Below are 19867 nucleotides of genomic sequence, written 5' to 3'. Positions count from 1 at the left end.
CCCCCCTAGTCCCTCCCAGTCACCTCCAGCACCCGCCCAGTCCCCCCCAGTGCCCTCCCAGTCCCTCCCATTGCCCCCCCAGCACCCGCCCAGTCCCCCCCAGTGCCCTCCCAGTCCCTCCCAGTGCCCCCCCAGCACCCGCCCAGTCCCCCCCAGTGCCCTCCCAGTCCCTCCCATTGCCCCCCCAGCACCCGCCCAGTCCCCCCCAGTGCCCTCCCAGTCCCTCCCAGTCCCCCCCCATAGCCCCCCCCCTTCCTTTATCTCGTCCCCATCGCCGCCGTCCCCCCTGGTCCCCCCTCCAGCCCCCCCCAGTCCTCCCAGTTCCACCCCCCCCAGCCCCTCCCATCAGTTCCAGCTCCGGTTGGTTCCTCGGGGGGGTCAGAGTCCGTGTCTGGAGCCACATGTGGGGCGCCGTGGGGCGGGCGGGGGGCAGCGGCCTGCGCATGGCGAGCACGGCGGGCCCCGGGGGGCCGCTGGCGGGGAAGGTGGCCGTGGTGACGGCCGCCACCGACGGGTGAGTTACCCCCAGTGACCCCCATGACCCACAGCACCCCAGGGACCCCCATAGCGCCCCAATAGCCCCCCCATAGTGCCCTATGGCCCCCCCATAGCCTCCCCACAGCCCTCCCATAATGCCCCATAGCCCCCCCATAGCCCCCCACAGCCCCCCCTGCCCCATAGACCCCCCCCGAGTGCCCCAACCTCCGTGACCCCCAGCCCCCCGTGCCCCCAGGATCGGGCTGGCGGTGGCGGCGGGGCTGGCTGGGGCGGGGGCGCGGGTGGTGCTGAGTTCCCGCCGTGAACCCCACGTGGCGGCCGCCGTGGGGCAGCTGAGGAGCCGGGGGCTGGAGGTCAGCGGCGTCGTCTGCCACGTGGGGCAGCCCCACAGCCGGGCGGCCCTCGTCCAGAAGGTGAGGAGCTGGGGGGAGATGGGGGGCAGGGGTCCCATGGGGAGAAGGGGGCGGGGGGGGGGGTCCCTGGATGGTTATGGGGCACTGTGGGGCGCTTGGTTATGGGGCGACACACGGACTTGGGGGTCCCTGGGTGGTTGTGGCGTCCCCCGGGGGCTACGGGTTGCCGTGGGTCGGGTCGATGTGGGTCTGGTGGCCGTGGGTCGGGACGCTGTGGGTCTGTACCCCCCCCCCACAGGCCCTGGAGACCTACGGGGGCATCGACATCCTGGTGTCCAACGCCGCCGTCAACCCCGTCCTGGGCAGCACCCTGGACGCCGACGAAACCGCCTGGGAGAAGGTCGGCCACGCCCCCCCCTCCTTTAACCACGCCCACCTCCCCTTTGGCCACGCCCACCGGCCACACCCACCCTTAACCCCGCCCCCCACTTCAGCTCTTCCAGGTGAACGTGACGGCGGCTGCCATGTTGGTGCGGCTGGTGGTGCCCCACATGGAGAAGAGGGGGTGAGTGGGCGGGGCTTAGGGGGTGGGCGGGGCTTTGGGGGTGTGGTCTGGGTTAGCCACGCCCACCCCCCGCTGTCCCCTCCCCTTAGGGGCGGGGCCATCGTCCTGGTGTCGTCGCTCGCCGGGTACATGCCCTTCACGGTGAGTGGGCGTGGCTTTGTGTGGGGTGGGCGTGGCTTGGGGTGGGCGTGGCTTGGGGGCGGGCGTGGCTTTAGGTGGGGTGGGCGTGGCTTGGGGTGGGCGGGGTTCCCTGCTATTGTCTCCCAATGGGGTGGGCGTGGCTTGAGGGTGGGTGGGCGTGGCCTGAGAGGGGGCAGGGGGCGTGGTCTGAGTGGGTGGGTGTGGCTTGAAGTGGGTGTGGGCGTGGCCTAACGGCGTTTGTGGGCGTGGCCAGGCGCTGGGCCCGTACAGCGTCAGCAAGTCGGCGCTGCTGGGCCTGGTGAAGGCCTTGGCCCCCGAGCTCCGCCCCCGCAACATCCGGGTCAACGGCGTCGCCCCGGGACTCATCCGCACGCGCTTCAGCGCTGCAGTGAGGGGCGGGGCACCGGGCGGGGCAGGGTGGGGGGAGGGGGTGGGGCAGGGTCTAGGGAGGGGGGTGTGGCCTGGGGTGGGTGGGGCTTTGGAGGGGGTGTGGCCTGGGGGTGGGTGGGGCTTTGGAGGGGGTGTGGCCTGGGGGTGGGTGGGGCTTTGGAGGGGTGTGGCCTGGGGTGGGCGTGGCCTCGACACCCCCCCCCACCCCCAATTTGTCCGGCAGCTGTGGGAGGACGACGCGACGCGTGAGCGGGTGATGTCATCCATGGGGATTGGCAGGTAGGGGCGGGGCTACGAGAGGGGAGGGTGGAGCCTGACCCCCCCCAGCCCCTCCCTCCCCCCCCCATGACCTTTCCCCTCCCCCCCAGGCTGGGGACCCCGTCGGACGTGGCCGAGGTCGTGACCTTCCTCTGCTCCCCCGCCGCCGACTACGTGGTCGGGGAGACCCTGGTGGTGGCCGGGGGGGCCCCCTCCCGCCTATAGCGACCTATAGGGGGATGGATGGGGGGCGAGGGGCGCCCCGAGAGCGTCTATAGTGGACGTCAGTGCCTATAGGGGGGTTTGGGGGGGTCTATAGGGGCCAACGGGGCGCATTTTGGGGGCAATTCCCTCCGTTTCGGGGCAGTTTTGTGTCGCCACCCCGCCGCCCGCAATAAACCCCCAGTGCCGAGAACCGGGGCTCCTTGGTGAGGGGGGAGGCAACATGGCGGCCTCCGCTGGGGGCGGCCATCTTGGGGTGCCAACATGGTGCCCCCCATCATAGCGGCCATCTTGGATAAGGGGGCGGCCATCTTGTTGCCAAGAAACAAGGCTGGAGGCGGAGCTTAGGGCATGGTTTATTGGGTGGGGCCTGGCACTTCCTCCTCCTCCTTTTCCTCTTCCTTTTCCTCTTTCCCCACTTCCTCCAACCTCCCGGCTTCCCGCAGCAGCTTGTAATAACGCGGCCGATGCCGGGCCAGGAAAACGCTGAGTTTCCCGGGAATTCGTTGCCGTGGCTCCGCCCCTGGGCGGGGGATAAACCACGGGGGGGGAGGAGTCAGAAAGGGGTCAAAGGGCCCCGTGACCCCTCCTTGCCCCCCCGCCGCCCTTCGCCCCCTCACCCAGCGCCCTGCAGACCCCTTCCACGCGTTTCCTGGCTTCTTCCACTTCCCGGGCCCCGCCCTCCGGCGTCACTTCCTCTTCCGCTTCCCCCAGCCCGTACCCGAAATCCGCCTCGTCCAGCTCCACCTTCACCCGCCCCACGCGGACGCCGCGCCGGCGCGTGACGAAGGAGGCCGTGGGGCGCAGGCCCAGCGGGGCCAGGGCCGCCCTCACGCTGCCCCACGGCGCCGACGGGACCCCCAGGAGCCGGGTCAGTTCCCGTAAGACCCCCGCGTCGCCCCACACTTCCCGGTAGATCGTGACGGCGCTCGGGGGGCGGCCGTGGGGCGGGTTGGGGGGCGGGCGGGAGCCGGGCTCGGCCGGTTCGGGGGGGGTTTGGGTGGTTTCGGCGTTTCTATGGGGCTGGGGGTCGCCGTGAGTCGGCCGTGGGTCTCCCCGGGGCGGCTCTGGGTCTCCGTGGGGCGGCCGTGGGTCGCCGTGGGGCAGTTTGAGCTGCCAGCCCTGTCCCTGGCGGTGCCGCAGCCAGACGTCGGCTCGCCCCAGGGCGGCTCCGGGGACGTCGAAGTAGCAGTCGCGGAAGGGGGGCGCGTGGGGCAGCCCCACGGCGCCCAGGGCCCGCAGCGCCGTCGCCGTGTCGGGCCCCACACGGAACTTCAGCTCCACCTCGATGATGGGGGCTGGGCGGGGGGCAGGGGCTGCACGTGGGGAACCCTGCCCCATAGATCCCCCCCCCCCAAGTGCCCCACAGAGAAACCTCTGCCCCATAGAGCTCCCTCAGCACCCCGTAAACAACCCCCCAGTGCCACAACCCCCCCCCCCCAGCGCCCCATAGGGAAACCAGTGCCCCACAGAAACCCCCCAGTGCCCCAAACAACCCCCAGTGCCCCACGGAAACCCCCAGTGCCCCATAGGGACCCCCCAGTGCCCCATAGAGCCCCCCAGTGCCCCACGGAAACCCCCAGTGCCCCATAGGGACCCCCCAGTGCCCCATAGAGCCCCCCAGTGCCCCACGGAAAGCCCCAGTGCCCCATAGGGACCCCCCAGTGCCCCCCCAACACCCTCTAGAGCCTCCCCAGTGCCCCATAGAGCCCCCACTGCCCCATAGAGCCACCCCAGACCCCCCCAGTGCCCCACAGAGCCCCCCAGTGCCCCCCACATCCCCTCCCCCCACCCCCGCCATCCCATAATGCCCCTCGGCACCTCCCTCCCCCCCGGGGGGGCCGGTTTCCATGGCGACGAGCGGGGGGGCCCCGGTCAGGAGAACGAGCGCATGGGGGGTGTGTGTGTCGCAAAGGATTGTGGGAAGGGGGCGGGGCCGCGGGGCAGGATGGGATTGGAGGGGCGGAGCCGACGCAAGGGATTGTGGGAAGTGGAGTCCGGGTGGGGGCGTGGCCTGTCTCCATGGTAACGAGTCCAGCCCCTCCTCCCCCAAACCCTCCGTTAAAGCTTCATTACCTTTAATTAAAGCTTAATTATCTCCAGCTAAGGCTTAATTACCCCCAGTTGAGGCTTAATTACCTCCAGTTAAGGCTCAATTACCTTTAATTAAGGCCTAATTACCTATAAATAAGGCTTAGTTACCTTTAATTACCACACACCGGGTTAATTAAGGCCAAGACAAAGCGTAATTGCTGTAATTACCCCCCTCCCGTGCTAATTAACGCTAATTACCCACCGGAGGAGGGGGGAGGGGCTCAGCGTCGGCGCCGGAAACCTGTGGGGGGAGGGGAGGGGTGGTGAGGGAGGGGGGCATGGCCACCCCGCCTCCCGCGCCCTGATTGGCCGCTGGCCGGACTCACCCCGCCTCTTCCTCCTGCCCGTCAAGGGCGGCTGCTTCTTCTTCTTCTTGGGGGGTGGGGCCTCCTGCGGGGGCGGGGATATGCAAATGAAGGGGAGGGGCTTGAGGAGAGGCCACACCTCCTGCACAGGGGAGGGCGGGGATATGTAAATGAGCAGAGGGAGTTAAAGGAGCACGCCCCCCTGCCCAGCGGATCTCTCTCACCTGATTGGCCGGGTCGAGCAGAGGCGTGATGTCACCGAAGTGGGTGATGACGTCAAGGCCGTCGCCGGCCGCCCCCCGCCGCCGCTGCGCCCGTTCCCGCCGGCTCTCCCTCAGCCGCACCATCATGGTCTCCTCGTACCGACGCCTGGGGGCGGGGCCTGCATCAGCCCCGCCCCCCGCCGGCCCCTCCCTCCCTCCGCGGGACTGACCTCATCTGGGCGTGGCGGGGCACGGCCGAAGCCCCGCCCTCGTCCCCGCCCACTTGGTGCGGGGCGTCGCCCAGCTCCTCCCGCAGCTCACGGATGACGGAGCAGCTCAGGGCCCGGCGACGAGCCGCTTCCCGCGCCCGGCGCTCCCGCTCCTGCCCCACGGCGTCTGTGGGGCAGAGGGGAATGAGGACGTGGGGCGGGGCTCAGGGGCGGGGCGCGGGGGGGGGGGGGAAACACTCACCGTATTGGACGGGGACCAGGCGGGGCGGGACGTAGCGGCGGCCGCCGCCCAATCCCGGGGCTTTCGCCCCTCCCGCTTCCTCCTCGTCCTCACCTTCCTCCTATGGGGCGCCGCAGCTGTCAATCAATCACAAGCCCCGCCCACCCCTCCCAGAAGCCCCGCCCCACCCGGCCCCGCCCTACCTCCATGTTGGCGGGGGCGGGGCGGAAGCGCAGCGGGTCGTCGTCACCTGGGGGGGGGGAAGAAGAGAGTTGACGGACAGGTGTCAATCAATCGGGCGAAGGGCGGGCAGAGCGCCCGAGGGGGAGGGGGCGGGGCCAGGTGACGCTCACCCCGCCCCCCCGCCCGCAGCAGCTTCTCCAATTGGTACTTGAGGCGCCGCTCGGCTGGGCGGAGCTTCTCCAGCACCTGGGGGGGGAAGGGGGCGGGGCCTCAGCACGCAGGCCCCGCCCACGGGGAGACACGCCCCCAACCGCAGGCCCCTCCCACAACCCCATAGCCACGCCCCTAACCGCTAAGCTCCACCCACTACCCGCCGGCCCCTCCCACCGCCGTGCCCTTCAACAAGCTCCGCCCCACACCGGAAGCCCCGCCCCACACCGGAAGCCCCCGCCCCACACCGGAAGCCCCCGCCCCCTGACCAGCCGTGTCTCCAACAGCCGCGGCAGGGCCGGCAGCGCCCCGAGCGTCCCCCCGCGGGCTTTGGCCGCCAGCAGCAGCGCCAGGTCCTGCAGGTATTGGAGCAGCGCCTGAGACCGCACCTCCAGCAGCGACACGCCCTGCAGGGGAGAAGCAGGGGCGGGGAGAACCCGGTCACAGGGAGCTCCGTAGGCCCCAACTCCCCCCCCCACCCCCGCCGCCTCCCTCCCTCCCTCACAGCCCGGTACCTTCTCGGTGCGCAGCCGCCCGCCTCCAACGCGCCGCAGCAGCGCTAAGCCGTGGTCGGTCACCGCCGCTACCTACGAAACCGTAATAAGCGTTAAAACGTGGTTGGGGCGGTTTTGTTTGTTTGTTTTATTCTTTAAGGGGAGGCCCAGACCTGCCCGCGGAGAGCCTCCAGCAGCGCGACCGCCTCCGCCATCTTGGGGAGAGGAGAAAGGGCGAGGGGAAGGGCGGGAGCCAATAGGAGCGAGGCGTGGGAAGGCTCGGCCAATAGGAAGGAGAGGAGGGATGAAGATGGCCCGCCCCCGCGCCGCACGGCGGGGAAGGGGCGAGGAGCACGCGCGCAGCGGCCAATGGGAGGGCGAGGAGCGCGGCGGATGTCCCGCCCGCGAGCCGACACACACACACGCGCGCGAAGCGGCCCCTGGCGGCCCGCCCTCAACCGCAGCCAATGAGAGGGCGCGGATTGCTGAGCGGCACTTTGCCGCACCAATCAGATCCGAGCGGCGTGCGCGGCCTGAACCACCCGCTGGGTCCTAAAGCCCCCCCGCCCGCCCGTCCTTCCCTCCAACCCCCCCCCCCAAAACCTCCGGAAATCACCCCAAAAAACAAACAAAAACAAAAAAAAGACACTTCCGTGAGGGTTGCGAAGCCCCGCGCGTGGGGGGGGTGTGTTGTTTTTTTTGTTTTTATTGCCGGTCTCAGCGCCGCCCTCCCCGGTCTCGCAGCGGGGTGCTGCGGCTCCGGCTGCGGCTGCGACGTTTCTCCCCTCCGCCCCCGCGGCTGCGGTGCCGTTCGCGGTGATGGTCGCGGTGGGTGGGCGGGGCTCCGGTGGGCGGGGCGTTACCGGCGGTGGGCGTGGCCCCGGGAGGACCCAACCCTCGTTCTCGTGCCGAGCCGGACCCGCCCCCTCCCCTTTTATCCCGCCCAGAAAGGGGCGTGGCCGACGCGTTGCTGGCCCCGCCCCCTCCCCGCTGACGTTGCTCCTCCTCCTCCTGCTCCTTCCGGCGACGCTCCCGTTCCCGCGCCCGCGCCGCTCGCTCCGCCTGCTTCTGCACGAACTGCGGGAGGGGGGCGTGGCCAGAGAGAGGGGGCGTGGTCACAGAGGGGGCGTGGCCGGGGAAGAGGACCCGCCCACCCCGGGGAGGGGGAGGGGTTTGGAGGGCGCGTCGCCGCCCACCTGGGTGTCGGTGAGGGGCAGCCAGTAGATGCAGGGCGCCGCCTTGGTCTTGCGGAACAGGTCGTCCAGCAGTTTGGCCGGCGGCTCCTCGGGGGGTTTCTCTGCCGTCGGAGATCGGGGGGGGGGGCGGGGATTAGGGGAGGGCGCCCACACTGGGGGGGGGTTTGAGCCCGCGCGCTGCTTGTCAGCCCCGCCCCCAGGCCCTAAGCCCCGCCCACCACCCTTAAACCCCGCCCACCAACCCACAGCCCCGCCCACCAACCCATAGCCCCACCCACCACCCCTAAACCCCGCCCACCAGTTCTTTGACCCCCGCCCACCACCCCAAACCCCGCCCACCAGCCCTTAGCCCCCACCCACCAGCCCCTAAACCCCGCCCACCAGCCCCTAACCCCCGCCCACCAGTTCTTTGACCCCACCCACCAGCCCATAGCCCCACCCACCAATGCTCAACCCCTCCCACCAGCCCCTAAAACCCCACCCCCACCCTTAAGCCCCACCCACCACCCTTAAACCCCGCCCACCAGCCCACAACCCCGCCCACCAGTTCTTTGACCCCGCCCCAGGCCCTAAACCCCGCCCACCAGTTCCTTGACCACGCCCCCCAGCCTCCAGGCCCCGCCCCCTCCCCTCAGCCCCGCCCCCTTTTTTACCTTTTTTGTCCTTGAGCCCCTCGCGGGAGCCCCGCCCCCTCTCCTTCTCCGGGGGGCGGTGCCGGGGGCGTGGCTCTCGGGGGGCGGGGCCCCGCGCGGCCGTGGGGGAGGGGCTGGGCGAGCGGGGGGGCCCCTTGTCCCTGTCCCACTCCCGCTCCCCCCGCGTCCGCTCCCGGCGCTCCATCTCCCGCTCGCGCTCCGCCCACTGCGCGCGCTCCGCCTCACGGGGCCCCGCCCGGCCCCCGCAGGACGACGACGACGACGACGAGGGGGGGGGGAGGGGGCACGACGCGCCACGCCCCGACCCCGCGGGGCACGACCCCGGCGGAGGCTCCTCCCCCCGCTCCGGCCGCTCGGGCAAGAGGCCCCGGTGGAAATCCAGCTGGGGGGGGACACGACGGGACCCACACGTCTGGGGCTGCCCCACAGCCGCCCGCGAGCGGGCGTGCGTCTGTGTCCCCCGGTGCCCCCTCCTGCCCCACAAGTGCCCCCAAATCCCCGCCGGTGTCCCCCTGCGAGCCCCCCACAGCCCCACAAGTGCCCCTAACCCCGCCCCCAGCCCCACAAGTGCCCCCTAACCCCACCTCCCAGCCCCACAAGTGCCTCTAACTCCGTCCCCAGCCCCACAAGTGCCCCCTAACCCCACCTCCCAACCCCAAAAGTGGCCCTTAACCCTGCCCCCAGCCCCACAAGTGCCCCCAAATCCCCGCCGGTGTCCCCCTGCGAGCCCCCCACAGCCCCACAAGTGCCCCCTAACCCCGCCCCCAGCCCCACAAGCGCCCCCCAGCCCCCCCCTCACCTCCTCCTGCTCGGCGAAGTCGGCCGCCAGCACCTTGGGGTTGGACTGCGGCCACTTGACCCCGTGCAGGGCGTTGCGGGTGGCCACCGCCTCCTCCACCGACGCGTACTTTGGGGGGGGGGGGGGTTGGGGTGTGTGTGTCAGCCCCACAGGCCGCCCCACGGCGACCCACAACCACCCCCGCCCCGTGTGCCCTCCCCCCCCGCACCGACCGTGACGTAGCAGTGGGACTTGATCTTGTCGATCCAGAAGCCGTCCTCCCGCAGCCGCCCCGTCCGGCCCAGCAGCTCCTTCAGCTGCCCCAGCGTGAACGGCCGCACCTGGGGGGGGGGGGGGGAAATGAGGGGCACTTGGGGGGCAGCCCCCCCTCACCCCTCCCCCCCCCCCCAAACCTTTTCGGGGACTCACCAGGTTGCAGAGATGGACGATGGGGGAGGGGCGGGCGCGGGGGGGGGAGGGGCGCGGCGCCGCCCGGACGGGGTCGTCGATGGGGAGGGAGAGGCCGAGGGGGCGGGACGGGGCGCCCATCCCCCGCCGCGGAGCCTCGCCTGAGGTGGGGGGGGGAGGGGCGACGGTGACATCACCGTGGGCTCACCGCCCCTCCCCCCCCCAGCCCTTCGCCCCTCCCCCCCACCCCTCCCTCACCTCTCTTCCCCTCCTCGCCCGGCGGGGGGAGGGGCGGCGCGGCGGCTTCGGTGGGGGCGGGGGGAGGGGCGGGGAAGGGGAGGGGCTGCGGGCGCTCCTCCTCCCCCTTGCCCTCCCCCGCCGGCCCGCCTTCTTCCTCTTCCTCTTCCTCTTCCTGCCCGTTCTCCTGCCCCTCCCCCGGCACCACCTGCGGCCGTGGGGGAGGGGTGAGAGCGCGGCGGGCAGGTGGGGGGTGGGGAGGGGGAGGGGTGGGGGCGCGCGGCCCATCCCCCACCTGCGTGACGGTGCGGCAGATCTTCAGCGGGGGGTGGTGGGCGGGGGAGGGGAGGAGGGGGAGGGGTCCGCCCTGCCCCCTCTCCGCCCCTCCCCCGCTCTCCTCCTCCGACATGGGCCCCTCCTCGGGGTGCAGCTCCACCACCGCCTCCGCCCCTCCCCCCGCCTTCATCTCGGGGATCAGGCTCTGCGGGGGAGGGGCGGAGCAGGCGGTCAGCCGGGGGTGGGGGAGGGGTGGGGTCGGGCGGCGGGGGGAGGGGTGATGCGGTACCTTGAGGGACTCGGTGGTGATGCTGATGGAGGGCCGTTTGGGGGCGCAGGCCGTGCTGGCCCCCCAGCGACGTTTGCGACCCCCCGGCTCCTGGGCGCCCGGCGCCGCCCCCTTGGAGGCTGCTGGGGGGCGGGGCCTGGCCTCAGACACGCCCCCTGCCCGCCGGTGGCTCCGCCCACACCCAATAAACCACGCCCACTACAGGCCAAGCCACGCCCCCAAGGGCTTAAGCCACGCCCCCAGCTCGACTCAGCCCTTCTCTGCCAGAAGCCCCGCCCACCGCCTTAAGCCACGCCCCCTCTGTAGCCCCACCCACCGCCTTAAGCCACGCCCCCTCTCCCAAGCCCCACCCCCACTCCCTGGCCCGCCCCCCTCTCCCAGACCCCGCCCCCCTCTCCCAAGCCCCGCCCCTGCTCCAGGCCCCGCCCCTGCTCCAGGCCCCGCCCCCCGCCCCCAAGCCCCGCCCCCACTCACAGAGCACCGAGATCTTCCTCTTGAAGGCCTTGGGCTGGGCGGGGCTCTGGGGAAGAGAGTGGGAGGGGCCAAGGGGAGAGACACGCCCCCACACGGGGGGGGCCGGGAGGGGCCGCATCAGCACCGGGGGCGGGGCGAGGCGGAGGCTCCGCCCCCTCACCCCCCTCCCTCACACCCCCCCCCCACCCCCCATTTCGGGGCACCTTCAACTCCAGGGGGAGGGAGGGTGTGGGGCAATCCATGGGGCTGCCCCATAAGTGCGGGGGGGTGACCAGGCCCACTCCCCCCCCATTGCCCCGCCCCAGATGACGGGGGTGTGGCCGTGGGCGTGTCCTGCGAGGGGCGGGGTGACCTCGCAGGTCCTGCAGATCCGTGGGGTGCCCCCCAAGTGGGGCGGGAGCGGGGGGCAGCGAGAGCCGGGGGGTGCCCCACCGCGGCGGGGTGGGGGGGTCCCGCAGGTCCGGGCCGTGGGTCTCGAGGTCCGGGGGTGCCCCAAAAGTAAACTCGGGGGGGGGGGGGTGTGTCCCGAAAAGTCCGTGGGGTGCCCCCGCAAGTGGAGCTGGGGGTCCGTGGGGTGCCCCCCAAGAGGTTTCGGGGGTGTCTGAGGTCCATGGGGTGCCCCTCAAGTGCCGTTGGGGGTCCCAAAAGTCCATGGGGTGCCCCATAAGTGAGGTTCCGGGGGTCCCCGAGGTCCGTGGGGTGCCCCACAAGTGCGGTCGGGGGGTCCCTGAGATCTGTGGGGTGCCCCACCAGTGACGGTGGAGGATCTTGAGGTCCGTGGGGTGCCCCCCGAGTTGAGGTCCATAGGGTGCCCCGTAACTGAGGTCAGAAATGGTCCGTGGGGTGCCCCGTAAGTAAAGCTGGGGGTCACAGAGGTCCGTGGGGTGGAGCCAGCTGCCCCACAAGTGCGCTTGGGGGTTGCGGAGAGCCGTGGGGTGCCCCATAACTGGGGTGGGGGGGTCCATGGGGTGCCCCCTAAGTTAACTTGGGGGTCCCCGAGGTCCATGCGGTGCAGTTGGGTGCCCCACAAGTGCGGGTGGGGGTCAGCGTGATCCGTGGGGTGCCCCGTGACGGTTGGGGGGTCCCTGAGATCCGTGGGGTGCCCCATAAGTGACGGTTGAGGTTGTTGAGGTCCACGGGGCGCCCCACAAGTGAGCTTGGGGGTCCCTGAGCTGCAGTCAGCTGCCCCACAAACAAAGCCGGGGGGCCCAGCAGTCCGTGGGGTGCCCCACAAGTGATGCCAAAGGATCTCGGTGTCCGCAGGGTGCCCCAGAAGTGACATCGGGGGGTCCCTGAAATCCGTGGGGCAGAGCCGGGCGCCCCACGGGAGACTTCGGGTGCCCTTGAGGGGGAGTGGGGTGCCCCACAAGTGCGGTCGGGGGTCCCTGAGATCCGTCGGGTGCCCCACAAGTGCGGCTGGGGGTTCTGGAAGTCCATGGGGCAGAGCTGGGTGCCCCCCGAGTGCGAGCCGGGGTCCTGGTGGTCCGTGGGGCGCCCCCCAAGTGACGATGCAGGCTGCTGAGGTCTGCGGGGTGCCCCCCAAGTGCGGTTGGGGGTCGCGGCAGTCCGTGGGGTGCCCCGTAAGTGAGCTCGGGGGTCCCAAAAGTCCATAGGGTGCCCCATAAGTGCGGCTGGGGGTCCCGTCCGTCCGTGCAGTACCCCAGAAGTGGGGTTGGGGGGGGTCCCGGCAGTCCGTGGGGTGCCCCACAAGTGTGGGTGGGGGTCCCGGAGATCTGTGGGGTGCCCCCCAAGCAAGAGCGCAGCTCCTTGAGCTCCTTCAACGGACGATCTCCGCGGAGGGTGCTGGGGGTCCCCAAGATCCGTGGGGCGCCCCCCAAGCGAAGCTGGGGTTCGCGGCAGCCCGCGGGGCGCCCCCCAAGCCACAGCGGAGGATGCGGAGGTCCGTGGGGTGCCCCCCAAGTGCGGTGGGGGGGTCACAGGGCTCCTTCAGCGGGGGCTGGGCGACCTCCGTGGCAGACGTCGGCCGCCCCACGAGTGAAGTCGGAGGGCCCCGAGATCCGTGGGGTGCCCCACAAGCGCGGCCGGGGGTCCCCAAGATCCGTGGGGCACCCCCCAAGCGACGCTGGAGGTTGTCGGGATCCGCGGGGCACCTCGCATCGGCAGGTCCTCGTGTTCCTGGGGTGCCCCGCAAGTCAAGTCGGGGGTCCCAGCAGTCCGTGGGGTGCCCCACGCGTCGGCTCGGGGCGCGCAGCGGTCCACGGGGCGCCCCCCAAGTGAAGTTGGGGATCACAGAGATCCGCGGGGTGCCCCCCAAGTAAGACTGGCGCGTCTTCGGGTCCGTGGGGTGCCCCATAAGCGAAGCTGGGGGTCCCGGAGATCCATGGGGTGCCCCCCAAGCGACGGCGGGGGTTCTCGGAGTCGGCGGGGTGCCCCCCAGGCGAGTTTGGGGGTCCCACGCGTCCACAGGGTGCCCCCCAAGTGACACCGGAGCATCTTCACCTCCGTGGGGTGCCCCATAAGCGAAGTTGGGGGTCCCGGAGTTCCGTGGGGTGCCCCCCAAGTGCGGTCGGAGGGGGTCCCTGGGTGCCCCCAGAAGAGACTTGGGGGTTCCGGGAAGCCGTGGGGCGCCCCCCCCGCCCTACAAGCGAGACGTTTCTTTGGGGGGGGTGGGTGGGTCGGGGGGCGGGGTGGGAGGGTGTGTGTGGGGCACGTCTCCCCAAAAATCCTTCAACCGGGTTCGGGCGCCCCCCAAGTGAGACGCCGGGGGTCCCGGAGGTCCTTCGGGTGTGGGGCGCCCCCCAAGTGAGACGTTGGGGGTCCGGGGGGTCCTTTGAGCCAGCGCTGGGTGCCCAAAAGAGAGACGTTTGGGGGGTCCCGGGTGTGGGGCGCAGGGGAAAGGGGGGGGGGGGGGGGGCGCGGGGGCGCCTGCCCCCCAACTCACGCCGTGGGGCAGCCCCCCGAGTGGTGGCGGCGGCGGCGGCAGCGACGTGGGGCGCCCCCCCAAGTCGAGAGAAGCCAGGCAGCCCCCACCCCCCCCCTTCCCTCCCCCGGCCCACACTCGGGGGGCTGCCCCACACATCCTCCTCCTCCCCCCCTGCCCCACACACGCCCCACACATCCCTCTTTCTCTCCCCCCCACCCCCCCCCCCCCGGGCTTCCCCCCCCCCACACACACCCCCCCCGTCCTCCCCCAAACCCGCTGCCCCCCCCAATTACCTCCGGGTCCGGGGGGGCGCTGGGGGGGGAGCCCCCCGCTGCGGGGGGGGGCCCCGGTTCCGCGGGCACCGCCGGCTCCTCGCTGGGTGAAGAGGGAAAGAAGGGAAAAGGGGGGGGGTGGGAAGGAGGGATATGATGTGTGTGTGAGAATCAATGGGGCCGCCCCACACTTGTGGGGCCCGGCCCCACACCCCCAGCCGCCGTGGGGCAGCCGTGGGTCTCACCCCTCCTCGCAGGCGGCCAGCATGGCGGCGCCCCCCCCGCCCGGGGGGTTCCCCCCCTGTTCTATTGTGCGGGGCAGCCGCAGGCAGGCGGGGCGGCCATCTTGCCGCTTACCCGGCAGCCCCCGCGGGGAGGGCGGGGCCGGCAGCGGGAAAGAGGCTGGGGGGAGGGGGGGAAGGCACGGCCACGCCCACGCCGGCGCGCGCAGACGCGAGGGGCGGGGCCCGCCCGACCCCGGCGGTACCTATAGAGCACATACGCAGCCCCTACACCCCCCTACACCCCCCCTATACCCACCTGGGGGGGTCACTCGGGGGGCAGGAGGCCGCCGCCGCCCCCCCCGGCCCTTGGGGCGTGTCCTGCAGGGAGGGGAGGGGCGGGTCAGTAAAGGGGGGCGGGGCCAGGCCCGCGGCGAGGCCACGCCCCCTCCCAGAGCGGCGCTGCTGGGTCCCAGTGCCCCCCCCCAGCCCAATCCCAGTGCCCCCCAGTTCCCTCCCAGTTCCCCCCCCCCCCCCCCCCGCCTCACCTTGGCGCTGCGGGGGGGCGATGCCGGGGGGGAGGGGGAGCTGTCGGGGGAGGAGGCGGAAGGCGAAGGGGAGGACGAGGGGGAGGAGGAGGAGGAGGAGGAGCGGGAGGTGGCCCGGCGCCGGCCACGCCCCCCGGGGGCGGGAGGGGGCGGTTCCTTGGTGAGGAGGGGCGGGGCCGGCTCCTCCTCCCCCCGGGGGGGCGGGGCCTGGCAGGGCCCCTCCCTCAGCAGGGGCGGGGAAGGGGAGGCAGGCGGGGCTTCTGCCTTGGGCTGGGCCTCCTCATTGGGTGGTGCCTCGTCGGGAGGCGGGGCCTCCTCTTGGGTGGGCGGGGCCTCCTCCGTGGGCGGGGCCTCCTGCTCGGTGGGCGGGGCCTCCTGCTCGGTGGGCGGGGCCTCCTGCTCGGTGGGCGGGGCCTCCTGCTCGGTGGGCGGGGCCTGGTTCCCCTCAGGCCGCTCCTGGCTCTCCCCGCCTGGGGGGGGTTTGGTTTCCTCTTCCTCTTCCTCCTCCTCCTCTTCTTCTTCCTCCTCCTCTTCCTCCTCCTCTTCCTCTTCCTCCTCCTCCTCCTCTTCCTCGCCCGGTTTCAGGGGGGGACGCGCGCCGGCCCTCCGCCCGCGGGGGGGGCCCTCCGCACCCGTCTCGGGGGGTTTGGCGCCTCGAGCCTGGGAAGAGGAAGTAGGAAGTAGGAAGAGGAAAAAGAAAATGGCGGGCGGGAGGGGAGGGGGGGGATATACCCCGCTCGCTCTCTTACCTGCCGGAGGCGCCCGGCTCGTCGTTCCGGCCTCCGCCCCCCCTCCTCGTCCGAGTCTCCCGGGGTGGGGCCGCTCTTCCCGGAAGCTTGAGGGCGGGTGCGGAGGAAAATGGTTTTTTTTGGGGGTTTTTTTGGGTTTTTTTGGACAAAAAGCCCCAAAACGTGGCCCTTTCTGCCCCCCCCCCAAAAAAAACCTATTCCTCACCCTCCAGCTCGGCCGCCTCCCGCTCCAGCCGCTGCTGCAGCAGCTCCTGCTGCTTCTCCAGGTACTGCTTGATGAAGCTGTTCTGGCTCATCTCCTCCCCCATCTGGGCGCCAATTCGGGGCAATTTGGGGCGTTTTGGGGATTTAGGGGCAGTTTTGGGATTTAAGGGGTTTTGGTGGGGTTTTTTTTGGGGTGGGGGGGGTGTTTCCTCACCTGGGAGTTGGGCTGGAAGGTGGGGTGGGGGGTCGAGTGCTTCTGGAGGTTCTCCAGCATCAGCGCCTGGGCAGGCAATTAATTAGTAACGGCTAATAATTAGTACGGGCAAATTAACGCATCAGATTAACGAATTAATCGGGGGGACCCCCCCCACCTTATCCGGACACACCCCCAACAGCAGAAATCCTCACAGATCTCCCCAAAAAAACGTCGTTTTTCACACCCAAACCGCCGTTTTCACCCCAAAAATGTGGGTGTTTCACCCCCCCAAACGTGACTTTTACCACCCAAAAAAGATGGTTTTCAGCCCAAAAAACCACCACTTTTACCCCAAATTCCCCCCCCAAAACGCAACTCGTACCTCGAGTCCTCCCCAAACTTCAGAAAAATGTTATTTTTACCTCACATTCCGCCCTAAACCCACTTTCCCCCCCAAATTCCACCATAAAACACGATTTCTCACCCCAAACCCGCGACTTTCACCCCAAGTTTCCCCCAAACCCACAATTTTTACCTCAAACTCCACCCAAAACTTCCAAAACCCATTTCTACCTCAAACTCCACCCCAAAACGACAACTTTTATCCCAGATTCCGCCCCAAACCCACATTTTTTTACCCCAAATCCCCTCACAAACGCCCCCAAAATCTGGTTTTTACCTCAAACCTCCCCAAGCTCCACGACTTTCACCTCAAATTCCCCCTCACAAACATCCCCAAAACCTGATCTTTCACCCCAAAATGCAACTTTTACCCCTAATCCCCCTCACAAACTCCCTAAAAAACCCAGGATTTCCCCCCAAAATCCTCTCGCAAACTCCCCCAAAGCCACAACTTTCACCCCAAATCCCACCCTCAACTACCCAAAATCATAGGTTTTACCCAAAGCTCGTGATTTTTACCTCAAATTCCACCCCAAACTCCCCCAAAAGTGCAACTTTTACCTCAAATGCCCCCCCAATACTTCCTAAAAACATGATTGCTACCCCAAAACATGACTTTTACCTCAAATCCCCTCACAAACACCCAAACCTACTATTTTTCACACCACCACCCCCAAACTCACGAAAAAACTGATTTTTAACCCAAACCACCCCTCAAAGTGAAACTTTTTCCACCAAATCCCCCCAAAACCCCTCAAAAACACGACCTTTACCTCAAATCCCCCCCAAAACCACAACTTTTATCTCAAGTCTCCCTAAACAACCAAAAAACTGCGACTTTTACCCCAAACCCCTCCCCCAAACTCCCCAAAACCACAAAAAACACGCCTCAAAAAAACTGATCTTTACCTCAAATTCCTCCCCAAAAACATGGTTTTAAAGCCAAATGGCCCCCAAACCCCCAACTTTTACCTCAAATCCCGCCAAACTCCCCCCCCCAAACGACTTTAATCTCAAATCCCCTCACAAAGTTCCCAAAACCATGGTTTTTCACCCAAAATCCCCCCCAAACTCCCCCAAAACACCGTTTATACCCCAAATCCCCCTCACAAACTTCCCAAAACCATTATTTTTCACCTCAAATCCGCCCAAGCCGAATTTATCTCGAATCCCTCCCCAAAACTCCTCAAAACAACCGTTTTTACCCCAAATCCCCTCACAAACTCCCCAAACCCGCAACTTTTACCTCAAAATCCCCTCACAAACTCCCCCGAAACCTGATTTTTCACCCCAAATCCCCCCAAAACACAACTTTTCACCTCAACGCTCCCCCAAACTCTGCAAAACCGTGATTTTTGCCCCAAATCCCCTCAAAACCCACTGCTTTTACCTCAAACCCCCTCACAAACTCCACAAAATACTGGTTTTTCACCCCAAACCCACGACTTTCACCTCACACACCCCCCAAAAAACCATGATTTTTTTTACTTCAAATCCCTCCCAAATTCAACTTTTACCTCAAATCTCCTCACAAAGTCCCCAAAACTGCCACTTTTACCTCAAGTCCCCTCACAAACTCCACAAAACACTGGTTTTTCACCCCAAAACCACAACTGTTGCCTCCAATCCCCCCCCCAAAACCTTCATTGTTACCTCAAATCCCCCTCAAAACCACGATTTTTGGACAAAATACCCCCAAACCCGCAACTTCTCCTCCCCGAAACACAACTTTCACCTCAACGCCGCCAAACTCTGCAAACCCGCGATTTTTTCCCCCTAAATCTCCTCACAAACTCTTCAAAACTGCGACTTTCACCCCAAATCCGCCACTTTCACCTCAACTCCCCCCAAAACGTGATTTTTGCCCCAAATCCCCTCAGAAACTCTCCACAACACGCATTTTTTACTCAAATCTCCCCAAACAAACTACCCAAACCCATGCTTTTTTACCTCAAATCCCCCCAAACGGCCCTTTTTGCCCCAAACCCCCTCAAACCCGCGACTTTTACCTCAAATCCCCCCCCAAACCCCCTCAAAACACAACTTTTACCTCAAATCTCCCCCCAAACCCCCTCAAAGCACAACTTTTACCTCAAATCCTCCCCCCAAACCCCCTCAAACCCGCGAATTTTACCTCAAATCCTCCCCCCAAACCCCCTCAAACCCGCGAATTTTACCTCAAATCCTCCCCCCAAACCCCCTCAAACCCGCGACTTTTACCTCAAATCCTCCCCCCAAACCCCCTCAAACCCGCGACTTTTACCTCAAATCCTCCCCCCAAACCCCCTCAAACCCGCGACTTTTACCTCAAATCCTCCCCCCAAACCCCCTCAAAACACAACTTTTACCTCAAATCCTCCCCCCAAACCCCCTCAAAACACAACTTTTACCTCAAATCCTCCCCCCAAACCCCCTCAAAACACAACTTTTACCACAAATCCTCCCCCCAAACCCCCTAAAAACACAACTTTTACCTCAAATCCTCCCCCCAAACCCCCTCAAAACACAACTTTTACCTCAAATCCCCCCCACACCCCCTCAAAACACAACTTGTACCTCAAATCCTCCCCCCAAACCCCCTCAAAACACAACTTTTACCTCAAATCCCCCCCCAATTCCCTCAAAACACGACTTTTACCTCACCCCCCCAAAAAAACCCTCCTCAAAACCCCAACTTTTACCTCAAAATCCCTCACAAACTCCCCCCAAACACGACTTTTACCTCAAATCCCCCTAAAAAACTCCCCGGATCCCCAACTTTCACCCCCCCGAAACCCACGATTTTTGCCCCCAAACCCGCCTTTTCCCCCCAAAACCCGCCGCTGTCACCTCAGGTCCCCTCCGCACGGGGGGTCTCTCCCCCCCCCCCCCCGCTCTGCGCATGCGCGCGGTTCCCCTCAGCCCTTGGCGGGAAACCGGGACGGGGTGTGTGTGTGTGTGTGTGTGTGGGGAGAGAGACAACGATGTGGGGGGATAAACCGCTTCGACGGCGCATGCGCCGCCGGTAACCGCCTTCCCCCCCCCCCCGCCAGCCCCGCCGCCTTTCCGTTCCCTTCTCGCCCCTCCGCTTCCCCGCCGCGGTGCCGGCCGCTCTCACCCCGCGGAGCCGTTTGATGAGGGCGCTCTTCTGTCCGCTTTTGGCCAGGCCCCGTTGCTCCAGGGCCGCCTTCAGGTCGGCGACGCGGAGCAGATGGAGCGGCCGCCCGTCCAGAGTCACCTCCTCCCCGTCCGCCATCTTGTGTGGCGCCGCTCAACCGCTCCGAACAGCGCCCGCCCCTGCGCGACGCTTCGGCTCCTTCCGGAAGCGCTTCGGCTCCTTCCGGAACGGCTTCGGCTCCCTCCGCCGCCGCTTCGGCTCCCTCCGCCTCCTCTTCGGTTACTTCCGCCTCCCTTCGCCTCCTCTTCGGTTACTTCCGCCTCCCTTCGGCTCCCTCCGCCTCCTCTTCGGCTCCTTCCGGCCGCGCTTCGTTTACTTCCGCCTGCGCTTCGACTTCCCCCCCTCCTCCCGCTTCGGCTTCCTCCGACGTCGCTTCGGCTCTTTCCGGAAGCTCTTCGGCTCTTTCCGGAAGCTCTTCGGCTCTTTCCGCCTCCCGCCCCGGAGGCGTTCGGCTCTTTCCGGAAAACGCTTCGGCTCTTTCCGGAAAACGAACGTCAGACCACCGTGAGGACGACGACGACGACGACGGGGGGGGGGGGGGCAGTTTGTTTACGTAG

The 19867-nt window shown here is 67.8% G+C and overlaps 4 protein-coding genes across 8 annotated transcripts; 1 reads left to right on the top strand and 3 right to left on the bottom strand.

The window, feature by feature from the left end:
- Window positions 1–377: 377 nt before the first annotated feature.
- Window positions 378–2517, top strand: LOC142599633 (dehydrogenase/reductase SDR family member 4-like). Of its 2 annotated transcripts, XM_075741333.1 has the most exons (8): window positions 378–514; window positions 734–911; window positions 1150–1251; window positions 1346–1416; window positions 1506–1557; window positions 1811–1945; window positions 2171–2226; window positions 2316–2517. In XM_075741333.1, the coding sequence occupies exons 1-8, from the start codon at window positions 402–404 to the stop codon at window positions 2428–2430; spliced, it is 822 nt and encodes a 273-aa protein (XP_075597448.1). In that variant the 5' UTR covers window positions 378–401; the 3' UTR covers window positions 2431–2517. The 2 variants fall into 2 exon arrangements, with proteins under 2 accessions (XP_075597448.1, XP_075597449.1); XM_075741334.1 differs by lacking the exon at window positions 1811–1945.
- A 254-nt stretch (window positions 2518–2771) lies between these two features.
- Window positions 2772–3768, bottom strand: THTPA (thiamine triphosphatase). The gene is made up of 2 exons (XM_075741345.1): window positions 3048–3768; window positions 2772–2950 (listed from the first exon to the last, which is right to left on the bottom strand). The coding sequence occupies exons 1-2, from the start codon at window positions 3766–3768 to the stop codon at window positions 2784–2786; spliced, it is 888 nt and encodes a 295-aa protein (XP_075597460.1). The 3' UTR covers window positions 2772–2783.
- Window positions 3769–4572: 804 nt separating this feature from the next.
- NGDN (neuroguidin) lies at window positions 4573–6618 on the bottom strand. Of its 4 annotated transcripts, none has more exons than XM_075741366.1 (10): window positions 6540–6618; window positions 6388–6459; window positions 6142–6279; window positions 5827–5908; window positions 5683–5729; window positions 5501–5600; window positions 5260–5425; window positions 5051–5195; window positions 4848–4911; window positions 4573–4762 (listed from the first exon to the last, which is right to left on the bottom strand). In XM_075741366.1, the coding sequence occupies exons 1-10, from the start codon at window positions 6579–6581 to the stop codon at window positions 4743–4745; spliced, it is 876 nt and encodes a 291-aa protein (XP_075597481.1). In that variant the 5' UTR covers window positions 6582–6618; the 3' UTR covers window positions 4573–4742. The 4 variants fall into 4 exon arrangements, with proteins under 4 accessions (XP_075597481.1, XP_075597482.1, XP_075597483.1 ...); XM_075741367.1 differs by having other exon boundaries at window positions 5833–5908; XM_075741368.1 differs by having other exon boundaries at window positions 6262–6279.
- Window positions 6619–7072: 454 nt separating this feature from the next.
- ACIN1 (apoptotic chromatin condensation inducer 1) lies at window positions 7073–19523 on the bottom strand. The gene is made up of 17 exons (XM_075741378.1): window positions 19251–19523; window positions 15770–15835; window positions 15557–15659; window positions 15352–15437; window positions 14603–15262; window positions 14374–14435; window positions 13855–13936; window positions 10678–10723; window positions 10204–10325; window positions 9934–10119; window positions 9660–9846; window positions 9423–9562; window positions 9227–9334; window positions 9015–9122; window positions 8216–8597; window positions 7563–7663; window positions 7073–7443 (listed from the first exon to the last, which is right to left on the bottom strand). The coding sequence occupies exons 1-17, from the start codon at window positions 19386–19388 to the stop codon at window positions 7084–7086; spliced, it is 2937 nt and encodes a 978-aa protein (XP_075597493.1). The 5' UTR covers window positions 19389–19523; the 3' UTR covers window positions 7073–7083.
- Between the last annotated feature and the right edge of the window lie 344 nt (window positions 19524–19867).

Source organism: Balearica regulorum, unplaced genomic scaffold (genome assembly GCF_011004875.1).
Source record: "Balearica regulorum gibbericeps isolate bBalReg1 unplaced genomic scaffold, bBalReg1.pri S35, whole genome shotgun sequence".
NCBI lineage: Eukaryota > Metazoa > Chordata > Aves > Gruiformes > Gruidae > Balearica > Balearica regulorum.
The sequence above is the reverse complement of the archived record's forward strand: the minus strand, read 5'-3'. Positions and strand labels throughout refer to the sequence as shown.

Bases quoted from the DNA above. Each gene is read 5' to 3' on its own strand.
- LOC142599633 (XM_075741333.1), top strand. From the start codon at position 402: ATGTGGGGCGCCGTGGGGCGGGCGGGGGGCAGCGGCCTGCGCATGGCG. The intron at 515-733 runs GTGAGTTACCCC...CCGTGCCCCCAG, and splicing joins GTGACGGCCGCCACCGACGG to GATCGGGCTGGCGGTGGCGG. The intron at 1,417-1,505 runs GTGAGTGGGCGG...CCCTCCCCTTAG, and splicing joins CCCCACATGGAGAAGAGGGG to GGGCGGGGCCATCGTCCTGG.
- THTPA (XM_075741345.1), bottom strand. From the start codon at position 3,768: ATGGGGCAGGGTTCCCCACGTGCAGCCCCTGCCCCCCGCCCAGCCCCC. The intron at 2,951-3,047 runs GTGAGGGGGCGA...TCCCCCGCCCAG, and splicing joins AGGGGTCTGCAGGGCGCTGG to GGGCGGAGCCACGGCAACGA.
- NGDN (XM_075741366.1), bottom strand. From the start codon at position 6,581: ATGGCGGAGGCGGTCGCGCTGCTGGAGGCTCTCCGCGGGCAG. The intron at 6,280-6,387 runs GTACCGGGCTGT...TCTCCCCTGCAG, and splicing joins GGCGGCTGCGCACCGAGAAG to GGCGTGTCGCTGCTGGAGGT. The intron at 4,912-5,050 runs GTGAGAGAGATC...CCGCCCCCGCAG, and splicing joins TGCTCGACCCGGCCAATCAG to GAGGCCCCACCCCCCAAGAA.
- ACIN1 (XM_075741378.1), bottom strand. From the start codon at position 19,388: ATGGCGGACGGGGAGGAGGTGACTCTGGACGGGCGGCCGCTCCATCTG. The intron at 15,660-15,769 runs GTGAGGAAACAC...ATTGGCGCCCAG, and splicing joins CCTTCCAGCCCAACTCCCAG to ATGGGGGAGGAGATGAGCCA. The intron at 13,937-14,373 runs GTGGGTATAGGG...CTCTTCACCCAG, and splicing joins CCCCCGAGTGACCCCCCCAG to CGAGGAGCCGGCGGTGCCCG.